The following is a 17,637-nucleotide window of genomic DNA, read 5'->3' as shown; positions in this document are numbered from 1 at the left end:
TACTGGTTTTGTGTTCTAGTTAACTCACTTGTACAACAGCACTAGCTAAATTATTCAGGCAAAATTCAAAGATGAACTCTCCAGACTTTAACTAGGATACGACCATATTAGCTCAGTAGAAGACTTTTATACAATAGAATCATGATAGATTTGTTAAGCTGGTTGCTTGGACACTTTCTGCCCCTGACCATTGAGCTCTGGAAACCCAGCCACTATATACTGGTGCAATTTGGAGTGACTTAGGCTCAGCCTAAACTGTCTCAGTTCACAGTGCCCTTTCCAGTCCCAATTCCCTATCCCATTTCCCAATCCCAGTTGTCCCTACCCTGGGCAACTTTTTGAGAGATAGCATGGCTCACGCCTTGCCCTTTCTTGCTGGATTTTCCTCCAAAGGAAAGTGGTCACTGGGCAGAGGATGGGAGATAAGACCTCTGTCTCATTCCTGCACTCTGTCAGGAGTTAGTCCTGGGAACCGCACAGTTCTTATGTCCCATGGTTTAGACACAGCCATAACATTTGTGGTAAGCAGCAGAACTGAAGTGTTTCCAGGTTTGTTCAGCTGATAAAGTTGTGTCTTCTTTAGACCAATTGTCTCAGAGAATAGATGGTATGATCTGGAGAGGTATGGATTTGCCCACAGTCACAGATCTACCTATGCTGCTATGCTGCGTAGTTGGCACTCACACACTTGCAGAAACTCTTGTTATGCAATTTTTTTTTTTTTTCACTTTTGCCATAATAGCTTGCAAACACGTACATGAGTGGGACAACATTTGCAAGTGGGCATCTGTTTCTCACTACTAAAAATTCAGCTTCTCCCTAACACAGATATGAAAAATTATGAAAAATAATGGCTGGATTGCTCATATGTCATTTAGGTCTGACAGGACAGGTACGAGTATTCAGAGAAAAGCAAGGGTTAAGAACTGTAATACAAAATAGTGTAGAAAATTAAATATAAAAAATGAGAGCTTGTCTGCTCTTGTCTTTAACCAAGGATGTCAGCTAAACAGACACTTTGACAGAAATAATTTGCATTTTTTTGCAACTCAAACCAGCTATTTGATAAATTACTGTTAGAAGGGATCAAGATCATTTCCAACCATTTGAATCTATTTGCTTTTTTTAACTATTTCCCATCTAGTTCCTCCAGACCAACCAAGGCTCACTGTATCCAAAACTACATCTTCCTCTATCACTCTTTCCTGGATACCTGGAGACAATGGCGGCAGTTCTATCCGAGGTAATGTAATTCAGGATAATTACAACTTCTTACTAAATTATCGTATGTTGATAGGATTAGTATATAATTATGAATGGTTACAAAAAGAAGAAAAACAAAGCAATCTGTATTGCTGTCAGTGCTTAATGTGTACTATCATGGTGATAACAGCTTGCAGTAAATTGCAGTTTCTCTTTGTGGTGGTTTGATCACAGATTTAATCACTTTCTTACAGTGTAACCTCAGCTGTTATGACAGTTACTTTCTGATTTTCCAGACATGTAATCTCTAACTATTCATTTCTGAGTGTGCAGGTTCATCATCTGGTCTTTGTTGCTGATTGAAGGGTATTGAGAAATGTCTACCCCTTTCTTTTCCCTTTGAAGCGATCATAAAAATGGTATTTAAGCTGTAGTGAGGGTGGGCAAAATGTATTGCCTGATGTCTTTTAGTCAGGGGAGAGCTGTGTGTTTTCCTGTGCATGGGATTTTTCTAGTTTTATTAGTCTTTAAAATGGCTTGTCATATTACCTGCAGAATTTGTAGTTTGTGTCTGGCTTATCATTGCCATCTGTGCTTTTCCTCCAGGTTATATTTTGCAGTACTCAGAAGATAACAGTGAGCAGTGGGGTAGTTTTCCCATTAGCCCTAGTGAGAGGTCCTACCGTTTAGAAACACTGAAATGTGGCACTTGGTACAAGTTTACTCTGACTGCTCAGAACGGAGTGGGGCCAGGTCGCATCAGCGAGATCATTGAGGCCAAAACACTTGGAAAAGGTGCGTTGATTTCCATTCCCTTTGCACACCTTAAGCTATTGCATTCTGCTGTAGATCTTGAGAAGAAAGACTTGCATATTTTAATATTATTGGCATTGGAAACATTTCCAATTGTGTCCATGCTGCAACAGAAGAGGCTGTCACTGCGGGACTTGAAGTACCTACAGGACGATATTCCTTCCTTATTTCTGTAACAATTATTTTCTAAGATGGGTTGGTAGATATTTGGTAAGGGAGTGTCTCTACTGTCATAGAATATAGCAATTCCTAACTATTGTTATTGCCATAAAGACATTGTTTCCTCTCCTGTTGTAAAACTTCAGGATTTTGTCTGGATGCTGAAGGAAGATGGAGAGTACATTTATTTGTAGAGGAAATGGAGACAATGTCTCATTTATGCTCCAGACTTATTACAGAAGCCATACAAGCAACAACCTTTGAACAGGTTAAGTGTAAAAAATGAAGAAAAAGTTTGCATAAAGCTCTGCAAAGCGAAATAGCCAAAATTTGGGGAATTCTTAGCTAACTCAGTAATGGGTCCCATGGTCACCAGTTGCTGAGGGTAGTTCCACATTGCAAGTATGGTTCAGAATTATGAGTAAATTTTGAAAGACACGCCCTTAAAGAGACACTTAAGTCTTACCCCTAAGGTACAACAGATACATGCAAAATCAACATCATATTTTTTTAATTGATTTTTCCTTTCAAGTTCTTCAAAACTGTCATTTCCACAAACGAATGTCTATGTACTATCAAACAAAATTTTGTTCAGTTCCACTTCGGAAGAAGACCAGAGCACCAGTGGACAATCTTCAAGTGTATACGTCTTTTATGGTATTTCTACATGGTGTTCTGAACCCTTTCCTTTTTGGATAGCAGTGAGCAGGAGCATTTACTGATATGAAGTGTCTGCACTAGACTTAAAAGTTGACTCATGCCAGTCCTTGAAAACTGGCAAGTCAGGCCCATGCAGAGTTGTATGGATATTTTTTTTTTGCATATGGATTTGAAAACCTAGGTTTGTGATTCTGGCACAAAGTATGGAAAAATATTTAAGATAGTGGAGGAGAAAAAGTTGAATAGATAGACACTGAATTTGAAATGAAGTCAGGATTATGCTAGAAATTGTTATATTAATTTTCTATTTTTGAGAGTCCTATATCTGTAATACTTAAGCATTTCACCTGAAATGTATCATTGCTTCTAGAGCCACAGTTTTCCAAGGAACAAGAGCTCTTTGCTAGTATCAACACCACAAGAGTGAAGCTGAACCTGATAGGCTGGAATGACGGTGGCTGCCCCATCACCTCCTTCACCCTGGAGTATCGGCCATTTGGGACAACAGTGTGGACAACTGCTCAGCGGACATCCTTGTCAAAGTCCTACATTCTGTATGACCTCCAGGAGGCAACCTGGTATGAGCTTCAAATGAGAGTATGCAACAGTGCTGGCTGTGCAGAGAAACAAGCCAAATTTGCAACACTCAATTATGATGGCAGTAAGTATATGTTTTGATTTATATGTCTGAGATACTGTTTTAACCTTATTTTCTTATGTGATTTTTTGGCTTGTCTTTCTTTCTTTTTTTTCCTCACAAACCCCTTTTTGAATCTGCTAACCATGCTGACAGAGGAGTAGCAGTCTCAAAGACGTAAAATGCTTACAGATTTCATTGACAATAGTCTGCTAGGCAGAAAAGAGGAATCGTTTATTTGTCCCCACTGAGGAAATCTCCAGCACTAAAGTCAGTCAACCATGAGACACATAGCCATAGGACACCAGATGTCATTAGTTCCACTGGTCACAGAAGCGCTTGATGGTATTTCATGCATCTCTTCCATGAAATTTTTGTCTTCCATACAATTGGTTCCTGCAGCCATTTACAGCGGTGACCAGCCTCATTGCTATTCCATGCAATGTCCTTGTGACACAGCTCAAAACACATTATGTGACACAACGGAGCAGCTAACTAGCTTGTTTTCCAGGAAAGCCTCCAGACAACATCCTCCAAGGGCAAAGCAATGGCAATGCTATTATCCCTATTTACAGACGAGGAGGGTGAAACTGAGGGCCGTGACAGATGGCTCTGTCGTGCCCAGCAGCAGGGCACAGGGGATGAAGGAATTGTTGCATCCTGCCCTTCTGCCAGGGGTTACTGCCCACCCTGCAAAAGCCAGAACGAGAGGACAAGAGTAAACACGCCAATTTGTCAGTCATTCCAGTTTGTATCCTGGCATATTTATTGAAAATGATAGTTGCACACGTGTGTTTCTGCTGGACCTAGAGTGGGAAATGTCTGTATTTCTGGCAAAAAGGCAGCACAGATGGCTCCAGATGGCAATCTCTTGAACTGCTCTAGTGTGAATTGCCAGTTTTTCTGGAGACATCCAGTGTAAAATGTTGGCATATTGCCAGGGATATTGTGCTGTATTGTGCAACCAATTGGCAACATCTGTACTGTTAAATTACACAAGAGTAGTAAGCAAGTTCAAACAAGAACAGATAATTGTCCAGCAACAGCACAAAATTGATAATTGCTCATAACCTTGTGTTGGTAACACATCTCCCTTCCATAGATTATGCCACAAAATCCAGTGTTTTCCAGGACAACACCCTCGTATCCCTCAGGGAAGAGCAGGTGACAGGAAACATTTCCAGTCAGGAGTGTGGGAAATGAATCAGGCAGGGTTTAAGTCTCAGCATCTTACACATCCTCTAATGCTGTCCCCATCTTTCTGCTAGGTACTCACCAGTTCTCACAGGTAATTAACAACACATGCCCTCATGGCCTGCCCTTTTGCAAATAGCACATCCCCTCATGTTTCTCTGAGAAAATATCATTCTGGTAAGCTGCCACACAGTCCTCACATTATTTCAGACAGTCTAAAAAATTAAGAGAAAGATTTGTCTCAGCACTTCCTACAGAAAGCCAAGATCCAAGTAGCTATTATACAAATGCTGCCAGGTCTTGCCAGGTAGACTTAGGACCTGTTTTACTGAGCAGTAAAGAAGTTATCAATAATAACTGTTTCATGTATTATGAGTTAATTTCTTGACATTTTATTTAACCTATCCTCTTTTCTTTCCAATATCTTTCTACATTTCTTTATTTCTACTTTATTTCTTTCTTTCCAATATCATATTGTTATACTTGTGAGTGGGGAAAAGAGTCTTAAGCCACACCTTAAAATGAGATTATACGAAAATGCAGGCCTTAAATTCTGGTAGCACAGAAATCAAATGCATTATTACAATTAATTGATTTGAAGTGTTGTCAGACTGCTTTTCGGTTGGGTGATCATACTCACCTTCATTTCATATACTGTGACTTGCACACCACTTGATTTAGTGTGTTGTTTGGTATTTTTAAAAGTGAGAAAACAAAACAATAAAAATATTTCTATTGTTAGATTTTCTGGGCCACTGTTTCTGGTCTGTTAGAAAATTTCTCATTTATAGCACTGATGGTTTTGTTTCTCGAGCAGGCTTTGCCAGGACTATATTGTGCCTTGGAGAGGCAGCATGGTCTCAAATACTAACTGCAAGGTTCAGAGAGGAAAACATGGACAGAATTTGTTACATTTGATAGAGAACTAAAATGATAAACTGATTATTATTATTATTATCAGCAATATTGAAAATTAAGATAGTCAACAAATTTCATAGAAGAATTTCAGTGCCTCTAAAGCAAAAGTTGACCCTGCAGAGTCCCAGCTCCCCATTCATTTGTTCCTTAGTAAGCTGAGTAGGCTTAAGGCACTTCAGACTTGGAAAATAGTGTCTGATTAGAAATTAACATTTTCTATCAATACTTCATGCAGAAATTTTTGCTTTCATAGGCAGTGAATTTTTCATGTACAGAGAGTACGCCAGTAGAAACTTCTTGCCCAGCTCCGCTTTAGAGTGCTAACGGTACCTCCACAATTAATTCATCTTGTGATGTGAGATCAGTACCTACCAGCTTCTAGGGGGTCACAGCTGCCCTTAGGATAAAATAGGTACAAGCATAGTACTTTGAAGATTAGATAATACACATATGAAAGTTCTAGGATACCAAATGCTAAGAATAAACTTAGGAGCTTTAGCAGTCTTAAGATAAAGCCTTTGTAAACTTTGTAGAAATCCTTGAGTTACGTGATCTTTCAGTTATTTTGTTTGGACTGCAGTAGCAGATTGTTATGTGTGATAGAGCTCCTGAGAAATATCTTGGCTAAGTATCCTTTACCTTAAATCCCTTCATGGTGAGTTAGGTCAGAAGGTTAATGACACATCTACGTGCGACTTTTTGCTTTCTGTTCATAGATGTTTCAGCTAACCATTTTCAGCTTATGGATTTTATGACCTTCCTGCCCCTTGTTTTTCAGAACATTTCTGCTCAGTACTTAAGGAGATATTTTTAGCAATGTGCAGCTGTAGTGTGTAGCACTGCAAAGGAGCTTCCCAACTCAGAGATCAGCTACTCAGTAGCCCTGACATTAAATCAGATCAGCTTGCTAGCTGCTCTAAACTATGCTAATTGATTTTAGCCCACCAGAGGACTTCTTACTGTGAGGAACAGTTAGGACACAGGAAAACACTTGGTAGCCATAAAGTCACAAGGTGTAATGGGAGATGATGGAAAGACTGCAACATAGTGGAAAATGCATTAGAAACATTCAAATTACAACTTCTATGAAACACCAGTAAAGCAGGCTAACAAAGGGCAATGGTAAATTGACCTGGGAGAAAAGATAAATAAATAAACAAATAAATACATAAATAAATAAACTAAACACACGCACACACCCACAAAACAACAAAAAAATCCACCAGCAACAAAAAAACATACAAAAAACCACAACCCCTCAATTTGTCTGGCACTTTGTTCTGAGAAAAGTTTTGACTATTCCACTACTAGGAAATACCTAAAATGACAGCAAAGGTTGAAATGGATAGCAGGTTTAAATTTTGGTAATTTCTAATAGAGTTGCTGAATATCCACAAATGGATAATGTGAAGGACATAAAAACTTGCAGTATGTTTCTTTAATTAAACTTGTACTGCCTGCCCATAGCTTTATTAGGTTTACACTTTACTTGGAAAGGGTAGGGAAAATGACAATCACTTACCTAAACACTTAAGGTTCAACTGAAATTAAGGCCACACTTAATTTGATTTTCATCTAAGTATTAAGGAGAGCAAGACATAATTTTAGGTAATCTTGAACCCGACAGTCCTTAAGCAATGGTCTGTATGATTTTAATTCAGAGAAATATTTGGCCTTTTAGTATTCAGGATGGTTTAGGAGGATTTAGAGACAGTTATTAATATTACCTTCAGGAGCTTGAAGTTCTTTCCATTTCTTCAGATAATCATTTTTTTTTGCCTTTAGAATAGTTAAACAACTCCATATCAGTTAAGACAAGATGAAAAAAATCCCTCTGTGTGTTTATTCCAAGAAATGGACAATTAAAAAAAGAAGGAAAATTATGGGGAAGAACTGCAATGGAACAGTAAAAAAATATTCTAAATGAAATTGCAAGAAAATAAATTTTCCAAAGTACCTGATATAGTTTTGGATAGTTGTAGGTTTTCTATTTATCTTCATCCCTTTAGGGAACTATTCCTCTCATTATATGCAACTCAAATAGCTCTTCTGAAGAAAAAACAAACAAACAAACAAAAAACCACAAAAAAAACATGACTTAGAATTCTACCTTTTCACTGTGGTTATGGCACTCACATTGTACTGCATCCTATCATTATTTTTTCCTGATACTGTTTGGTGCGTAATCAGGTATAACTATATCACTCAATGCAGCAATTAAAATGCAAAAAAGGATGTGCCTGTTTGTCTATCTCACTCTCCTATCATTTTAGAAAGTAAGTAGCCACTTTCATTTCAGTAGCTGGTTGAAACTGAATAGCTTCCATTGAAAGTCATCACAGTTCACAATGCTTGTGTGTTTCTATCCATTTCAAACAAATCTGCATTTTATAGCCTCATTTGTGGTTGCATTCAGCAGTTTAATAGTAATCAGGAAATGAGTGAGAAGCCTTCCATGACTAAATAGCCTTCCAAAGAAAGTGCTGCATTCCTCTCACATCCTTTAGAAATAAAAATAATTAAAAAAAATAAAAAATTGAAAAGTTTGAGTATTATATATCACCAGGAAGCCAGGTATATTCAAAATGCAAATATTTCCCAAAATGAAAAAGTGAGTTGCTTGCCAATGCCATCAGTTTGTAAATTCATTTCTCTCATTTCACTCTCAAAATTTGATTGTTTCTATCCAGTGTTGCTCTCCTGTTTTATTGATGTATATCATGTCAGTCAGTCTTTAGCAAATTAGCATCAGGTTTGTGATCCGAATTTCATATCAATATCACTGCTGCACCCCTAAGACATGACATAAAAATATTTCTGTGCAAAAGAGTTATCTGATGTATGTAGTACAAAATGAACTTTGTCAAATACATTCTCTATAAAGAAAACCCCAGCAGAAAGTATAAATACGTTGCAGCAGTGCTACTCTCCTGTAGTAAGGAGTACTACATAGGTAGTAATTCTGAGATCCCTTACAGTTTTGTAATGATGCAATATGACTTAAATAATGACTGTATAATAAAATGTATAAATAATGACTGTATAAATAATGACTGTATAATAAGCGTGGTTTTCTTTCATCAAGGAATACACTTCTTCTTGATTTCTGACAATCTATGAGTTTCTCCAGTCAGTACCTTGTTACCAGTGTGGCCGGTTTACGTGTGCATGGCCATGACACATGCACACATAGCATCCATCCTGAATACGACAAATCATTCTTAATGTGCTGCATGCAGCTGAAGCATATAACATGGCATATTCCCTCAGAAATCAATCTTTTTCTTCCTTAATAGGCATCTAATATCATGACACTGTTTCCAGGTACAATCCCTCCACTTATTAAGTCGGTTGTGGAAAGCGAGGAAGGGCTGGCAACCAATGAAGGGCTAAAGATGCTGGTGACCATTTCCTGTATCTTGGTCGGGGTCTTGCTGCTCTTTGTGATGCTGCTGGTCGTGCGGAGGAGGAGGAGGGAGCAGAGACTGAAGAGGCTGCGAGGTAAGATGAGAGCTGTGGCACTTATTTCCATCTACGCGTACTCCTGGAATGTAAAAGTAAAAATGGGGCTGTATGTGACCATACTGTTCGATTCCCAGTTGGTGTCATTTTCCTGCCGCATGTAACATACATGAGGCAACAATGCATATCTGTTTTCTACAGCAATTCTTTCTTTTTTTTTGGTAGTTCAGTTAATAAAAAATGACTCTGTATCCATTGTTGTTGTTTCGCATGGAGGAGAGGAAAATAATTCTCATGCGTTGGTGGTTTTTTGGTTTCCTTTTTGTTGTTATTGTTTGTTTATCTTGTGAATGGTCTCAATAGCCTAAAATCATAATTTTTTCAAAGGATAAAATCAGATGTTCTGAAGATGGGAGGATTTCAGTTTTGCAGCAGATGCAAACCACGATTCCCGATTTATAAAATGAAAGTAGCTACTGAAAAAAAAGGTCGTAGGTAGGCGCTGGGTAGAGACTCGAACTCTTGTGGGTTACTCTGAGCAGTATTTATTGTAGAAGATTCACAGGAACAGCAGCGTTGGGTCACCTCCTCAGAGAGTGACAATCATACAGCAGTATAACTAGTCATTATATAGGGTTCTAACAGGTATTATGCAACTAAACAAAATCTATCACTGTCTATCACTGTCGATATCTATCACTGTCGATATCCTCAGGTTCCTTCCGTTCCAGTGGTCTGCAGGTTCCACTTCTTCTTTCTTGGCAAGTACAGAACGACAGGTCATCAGGTCGCAGGGCTAGCTTCTTTTGAAGTTCCACCTGTCTCATTTGTTATCCATAGTTCACCAGTCTAGCATAGAAATCAGCAACCCTAAGAATAGCATTTATCAATGTCTTAACTAAAGGTACAAAGCAAGCATAAGGTAACCACGCTCGTGGTTCTGGGTAAGGACTGTACAGGGGACAAGCTGAGACTTTCAGCTTTAGCAGCACAGCCTATAACACTGATATAGGCCTAAAATCCTAATTTCCTATTTTCCTACAACAGCTACATGTTAGTAGGCTAGAAAACACAACCAGATATTCTCTGATTTGTTACCCCATCTTTTTCCCTGTGCTGTTATAACACACTACAACAAAACTTCATTGTTCACTGACCTTTCATTATGGCTGATCTGTACTTTTCTCTAATCCTTATTCAGATTCAGGTGTTTGCTATATGAATAAGTTTTAAATCTGTAAATTCATTCAAGTTTACCAGTCTTCTAGTAAATAGCCCTGGCTGAACCGCAGCCAAGTTTTTGACCCTTGCAGTCTGCCACTTCTGCACTTAGCCCTGTAGGTTTTGCACTGGCACATGACAGCAGACCTTACACTGAAGGTATTTGGCAAAAAGCCTTTTAAATCACACACTGAATAGATAGTAAAGCAATTTATCATCTGCAAAAACAAGTCTAATTTTTTCCAAGAGCCACCAAAGTGCTGATGGGCAGTCCTGAGCATTATATCTCACCTTACCATCTACTCATCTCTCTTTTGGGTCTCATTTTGTCCTTCGTAACAATATTTTGGATGTTCTTGTAAAAAAAAGAAAAAAAAAAAGAGAGAGAGAGAGATAAAGGACTCTCAGGCATGGGTAAATTCATATACCAAAGAGGACAATTAGCCTCATGGTTCTTACACAGCTCTGGAAATCAGGGTATCTGGATGCTTTAGCGTGTATAATAACATCCAGTTTCAAAATCTTTTCAGTCATTTATTTCTGCAGTTTCTTTCCATCTAAAAAAAAAAAAAAAAATAAAAATTAAAAAAAAAAAATAAAAAATATTGTTGTGGGTTAAGGGCGAATAAAGTGTTATCTTCTCAGAAATACTGTGGAATTCCATCCAGCAACAAGCAGGATATTTTCAGCTCCTTGGCTCCAGGAAAGGATGGCTGTGCACATTTAGTTTTTCATGGTTGATTTACAAGTATTCATAGATTCTTGAGTTACAGTCGCTTAAGGAAGGCTGATGATTACTGGCCAGCAGGGCTTTTGCATAAGGCTTCTCTGATTTATTTCCTCTCAGAATACAGGAATTTAGAAAAATATCTGACCTTCACTTAAATGTAGTCAGTGACCAAGGATTCATCAGTATTTTGGCCATAAGTCATCAGTGTTTAACTACCATTTCTATAAAAGTTGTCTCTCACTTCTTAATCTGAATTTATCAAGCTAAAGCTTGATTTCCCAGCCATCTGGTCCTGTTATACTTCTGTCTGCTGTACAGGGACTGAACTTCCTTTTTCTTTTACCATATTTTCCGTCTCTGAGGATATTATTTTTACATGTGGCAACCAAGTAATTTCTTAATGTTTTCATTGGTAAATGAAGCACATGAATCTTCTTTAGTTTTTCTCTGTAGTTTTCCCATCATTTATTAATGCCAAGGCTTTTATCTGGTCCTTTTGCAATCTTTAGGTAGCTTTCTTCATCTGTGTAAGCTAGAAATTAACACAGTATTCCAGCCACAGACATATCAGCATCAGATACAGGTAGCAGCCTTCCTTCTTTCCTTTTTATGATCTTCTGTCTATATATGCAAATCTGTACCCTTTTTGGGTACAGCATTATTTTAAGATTTTAAGTTTAACATTTTATCCATTGAGATTATCTGACAATTCTCTGATTACAGTTAACAGGATAACATTCTCCATTGCATAGCTATGGCTTGTGTTCTTGATATATGACTTTATACTAACACAGATATATTGCTAACAGTGACCAACCTACCTGATGATTCAGATTGCTATACCTTAGAGAAATGGGATTTTAATTATATTTAGGCTACCCAATTTTGGTGCCATTTTCAAATTTTTCTCAGATATTATTTCATTTACTCCAGACCCCTGATAAAAGTACCAGTGGTGTGATGACCCATGGTGCATGAGGAAAATATATACTAAATAATGATTCTGTGCTTAAAATTGTATTTTGAAATTATGGAAACCCATGTAAAAAGGTGGTTGTGTTAATTTTTTGCATCATATTACTTTATAATTAAAATATTTTGAGGTACCAAAACTTTGTTCTAGAGAAATATAACATTTGAATGTTATTTAATTGTAACTCACTGAGAGTTTTTTCAATGTAATCAATTCTCAGTGAGTTTCAATCTCATTTAAAAAATGCTCGTTGCCAAGATCAGATTGATAGGACTTCAATAATTCAGATTTTTTTTTCATTCTTTTTGAAGACTGATCTTCTGTTGGCCATTTTCTGCTTTTCTGGAGGTTACTTCATGTTCTAAAAGTCTTACTGATAATCAGTATTGCTGTTCCACAGAACTCCATAGTAAGGTCTCTAAAAAAAAAAATCCTGTGTGCAAGTCTTTCTTATCTCCTAACTAATAAAAAAGTTTTGCTCTAGTAGTTATTGTGTTCAGCTTTCATCTAGATTAGTTTTGAAATTGAAATCCTGTCATTATCACTTGATATGTATCACCTGGTGAGGTTTCTCTGAGGAACAGGACTCATTTTCCTAAATCTTGAATCCACCACCAATTTTCCTCTAGTCTACATCGGAAATAATGATTTCCACAGTGGGACCTTCTATAAGAATTTATGCAAGTTACAGGTGTAATTCTTGCTTTTGTGGCTCCAGGAGATGTGTTTTCTTTGAACGTGCTTGACAAAGAGGAGTGGGAATTGCAGATATATTTCCAGTACATTCTGCATGCGAAAGTTTGTGTCTGTGCTTATAGACAATGTGTTTGTCATTCTACTTTCTGTGGGGCAAATGTAGCATAAGAACAACTACTGCTTCATTTTTCATCCTTTTACTCCTTGTTTTAGCATTTAGGGACAGGTAAACATTTGTCTTCCTCCTGTGTCATGCCCAGTATTATTTATTTCTTCAGGAGCACTCTGTTTAGAAAGAAAGTATAGTTTTCAGCAAAGCCCTGACTTTTGCCCAGTTTAATAGCTCCACGGGTCAGGTCACAAGAAGGTCCATTGACTGCTGGAGTTCATGTAGCCACTTAGTAGGTCAACATGTATTATAAGAGAGAAACCTGATGACTTACCACTCTTTCTCCTTACTATTAACGTGGCTCCGCTTCTACCATAATAGTTCTCCCTTTGTTTTTAAATTCAACTCAGCTTAACCCAAGCAGAAAGTATCAGCACGGCATGATAGTTCAGAAGTGACAGAATGCAATTTAAAACTGTATCACAGTCCCTGATTTCCCAGGGGGGCAAGCCAAATGCGTTAAGAATTTTAAAGACGGCTGCGCCAGCAAAGGGAAGCGAGGGCTGGCGTTGGGTTGGTGCCGGTTGGTGCAGTTGTGCGTCAAACCCACAGTGAGGAGAAGTTTGTCTTTTTCACTAAGGCGAGAACGTAACATTTTTTCGAGATGCAGCATGGAACACAGCTAAATGCTGTGCAGAACCTAAGGACATGTGAGGGGACGTTGATTGTTTTTTAATCCTTGTAAAGAAAGATAAAAAACAAATTGAAAGACATTGGGCCAAGCATCCTCCAGCATTGTCCCTCCAGCTTTTCTTGAGTTGTGAATCACCTGCACGAGTATCCACAGTCTTCACTTAAGGAGGAAGCAATTGCTTCACAAAAGCTGCTAGCTAAATGAAAACAATATTTGCATATTAAATCAACCTTACTATGTATGCCAGAGGGATACAGTCTTTTCATTATTCTAGTCCTGCTAAAATAACAGGAAACATCGTCATATTTGCTGAAAAAAAAAATGACTTGGAACAAAGTGCTTCATCTTTTTCATTTTATTCTTCAAAAGAACTTGGTCCTTTCTTGGATCCTCAAAAGTCAGCACCAAAACTATCTATGACATCATTTGGGAGCAGCCACAGCAGTAGTTCAGTTTATGACTGATGGTAAAGACATTGTCATCTACCATATAGTACCACTTATAAGAATGTTAACAGCAGAAGGTAAACCCAAACAAAGTGAAAAATAGAAAGTCTGAATGCCTAGATGGAGCACTATTTGGATTAGATGAGACATCTCAGATATGAGTCTTTCCCTCCACCAGTAATCAGCCATGCTTTCTGCTGGAAAAGGATAGGGGAAAGCTAAAAATAAAGGAGTGAAGCAAACAGACCTGGAGGTAGCACAGGTAGTAGGTGAGGAACAAAGCTTAAGACAAGCAAGCTAACACAGTGTCAGAATAACAGAATGTAGAAAGTAGATGGAAGGACTTTGGTGTTTTGGTGTTGTTTTCGTTTGAGGTTTTTGATTGTTTGTTTATTTTTAATAAAAAGAACTCTTTGTCCATCCCTTTAGAAAATTAATGCAAATGTAGCCAGAGTGATGCATTAAGATGCTTTGTTTCTACCTGCATCCTCTGAATTTTAAAGGCAGGATATTTAATAAGATCACAAGCAAGGAAATTGTTGTAGGTGTAGGAGACCCAGGAGGTGATCAAGGAATAAAAAAGGTTTCAGAAGTGAGATGGAGAAAACAAAGACAAATTCAGTAAATGTCTTGGCAGGTGCTGGTAAATTTACAAGCAGGACATAAGAGAAGAATTTAAAGTTTCACATAACAGGAGAGTTCCTTGAAGACTTAAAACTTGGAATTGTTTTCTTCTCAGATTTGCTTCACTTGGTTGCACAAAAGGCTGCTTTGTTGCTGTGTGATATATTTAAGGGCTCTGGAATCAGCACTTTTGAGTGAGTTTGTTTAGCAGCGGACTGCAGGAGAACAAAGCATAGCTCGCTAGTTTTGATGAATAATAATACAGAAATTATTATATTATGTTGACAAAAACTTATAGAAAGCTACCTGAATAATATTTGGTGATCTAACCTTCAGCTGTGTCCTTTGGTCTCATATGTACCCGAATAATTATATCCCCAAAGGATTTTATGCTAAAAATAACAGCATCAACAACAAAATCAGGAATATTTCTCTTTCAGTAGTGCCTCATTTTGCAGGGCTGATCCATGTGGGAACAAGCTATCACTTGTTTTGTGTATAGACTGTCCTCTGAAGACTTCATAGTAGTTTCAAATTATTGCTAATGGAAAAGTATTGATATTTGAGAGCAACCAAACAAGCTGACAAGGAGACCTCAGTTGCTCAGACCTCTGTGCAGCCGGTTTGGTTTGGAAATGACAGGTTGGCAGTTGCTCATCCAGCTTGCATTTGGCTTCTGCCCAGAGATGGACACCAACATGTCTGTCTTCTTGCCTTTTCTTTCCTCCTCACCTGTTCACTTGCCAACCATGGCATGAAGGAACAGACATCCCCATTATTTGTTAAACTGTTTCTACTTCTAATAACTTTATGCAGTTTTTTCCTAGTTAAGCCAATGGTAGCTTGTACTTCTCTTAAGCATTTTTGGTGCTACTGAGGAACTAACCAGGGCTGTCTGGGGCAGACAGATTTAATGCAGTGAAATGCAGTTTCAGTCAAAATCAGGACTTTTAGAGATTATTTTAGGCTTGCCACTGGTCTGAGAAACAACAGTAGTCTTACACATGTCTGATTCAAATAACTTACTTCCTAATAATCCATCTATTAAATAGGTCTTCATTTAGGATAATATTTCTTTTATTTTCTTCTAGATGCGAAGAGTTTGGCTGAAATGCTTATGAGGTAAGAACAGATGCAATGTTTTTAAATTGAAAAATGTGTGTCAACTATGGCATAATTTTTAAAAATTATTACAGAGACAAAGGGAGAAGTAAACCTTCTATTCCCAAATCCTTTTTCAAAATATTCAATTTGTCAGTATATTAAGAACTAGGACACATTGTTGGCTAGAAATGGCACAAAAAAAACAATTTGTGGACAGTGTATGTGAGGGAATGCAACAGTAAAATACTTAGAACTCTTTTATTAGTAGATTAAATTATAGAAGCTATATAGGTCTGTTTGGACATTTTTCCTCTTCAGAAAAATGTTTGCATAATATGTAACAAAGTAATCGCTCTTCAGAGATCATCTGATTGAAGGTAATAAGTTCCTGGATGTGAATGTCTTGAAACTTTACACTTCTATGTATGTAATTTCTAGCTGCTTATACCCTAAGGTATAGAAGAGCAGGTAAATCCATTTCAGTTCTGTTCTATCAGCTCAGCACCCAGAAATCTAATTCAGTTGTTGAATTGTAACCGAATAACTATTCTGGCACCACAATTCTTTCAAAGATGGAAATTCCATATCTTCAATGTTTATTGTTTTGTCTGGGGAAAACACTGAACTTTAAAACTGCTGGATATATTTGAAAATGGGATCATCAAGGAATTATTGTTTTGTTGGGAGAATTTTTTTTTTTTTTAATTCAGCAACAAATTCGAGAATGTCATAGATATCTTACAAAATTAACCTTACTTTAAGCTTTCTCACCCGTGATAAACTTCACCTGCTGTTGTAAGAATATACTCACAAAAGACATGGTGGCAGATGGTTTTAGTGTAAACTCAGCTTTATACCATCAGTCTGCAAATACATCTGAATAGTCCCACTGATGTTAACAAGACTGGTCATGCAGGTCAGGTCATACTCTTGCTATTTTATTTGCCAGCTAGAAACCCCTGCTAGCAGCAGATTGCTGGTTTAAGCAACTTCAAGAAGATATGCTCTGATATTTTTTGATGTTGCAGAAAACATCACAGATTAGCATAGGCAGCAAGTCTGTTCCCTGAAGAAACCCATCACAGACTGGATGAAACTTCTGCATGAAGATATTCAGTCCCAGTGACAATCTGGTGACATTACAGCCCTGTAAATCTGGCAAATCTCTGTCTTAACCCTGGTTAGCTTCACTAGTCTTATCGCCACCTCTGCGAGGGTATTTCAGAGTCTCATTCCTCTGATACATAGAAAACCATCAAACTGCCAACATAAGTGCCCAGTTTTGACCCATTTTTTTCCTCTGCTGATATCAACCTTCACATTAAAGAGCTGCTTTTGCTCTCTCCACCTGATGTACTTAGAGAGCAGTCAGGTCTCTTCCCAGTCTTTAGTTCAGTTCTGTTTTTCTAGCTAACACTTCTGTCACCATTTTGTTTTGCTTTTCCTTTCACCAGCGTTGAAATATGATCATCAAGTCGGTTTATCTTATCTCATTTATTAATAAATAATCTTGTTTTTATTAAATATTTTATTTTACATTTATCTTCTAAAAGTATGACCAAAGGCAAATGACTTTTAAAACAGGACTTTAGAGGCAATAGGGTATGTAGGCATACACTTGCAGATGCTTTAAGACTTGCAGCTCTCAAAGTGCTGCTGTTTTGGGGAGCTTAATGCTCTGTCATTTGTGATCAATCTGTGAAATGCCTCCAACCAAAATGAGAGGTACCCACCATCACTAGATATTCCTGAAGACTGAGAATGCTAATAATCAAAGGATAATGAGTCTTCTCCAGAGCAATAGTTATATATAAAGCTACTGATATTTTATATATTTTAGATTTTGCCAAAATCTGATATATACATGTGTGTGTATATATATATGTGAGATATATATATATATATATGTACATATATATCCGATGTGTATATGTATATATAAAGAAAAAGGGTATGCCTTGATGTTTGCTTCAGGAAAAGCTGGGACTTTTAGA

General features: G+C 37.5%; 1 protein-coding gene across 4 annotated transcripts in view; it reads left to right on the top strand.

Annotated features, from left to right (window-relative positions):
- Nucleotides 1-17,637, top strand: part of DSCAM (DS cell adhesion molecule) — a 491,184-nt gene that overhangs the window by 441,438 nt on the left and 32,109 nt on the right. For all 4 annotated transcript variants that reach the window (XM_065068401.1, XM_065068387.1, XM_065068394.1 and 1 more), the window contains 5 exons: nt 1,145-1,243; nt 1,810-1,998; nt 3,206-3,496; nt 8,909-9,085; nt 15,631-15,661. In XM_065068401.1, the coding sequence (XP_064924473.1) occupies nt 1,145-1,243; nt 1,810-1,998; nt 3,206-3,496; nt 8,909-9,085; nt 15,631-15,661 (787 nt within the window). The remainder of the gene's footprint in view (nt 1-1,144; nt 1,244-1,809; nt 1,999-3,205; nt 3,497-8,908; nt 9,086-15,630; nt 15,662-17,637) is intronic.

This window comes from Columba livia, chromosome 1, assembly GCF_036013475.1.
Source record: "Columba livia isolate bColLiv1 breed racing homer chromosome 1, bColLiv1.pat.W.v2, whole genome shotgun sequence".
NCBI classification, from domain to species: domain Eukaryota; kingdom Metazoa; phylum Chordata; class Aves; order Columbiformes; family Columbidae; genus Columba; species Columba livia.
The sequence above is the reverse complement of the archived record's forward strand: the minus strand, read 5'-3'. Positions and strand labels throughout refer to the sequence as shown.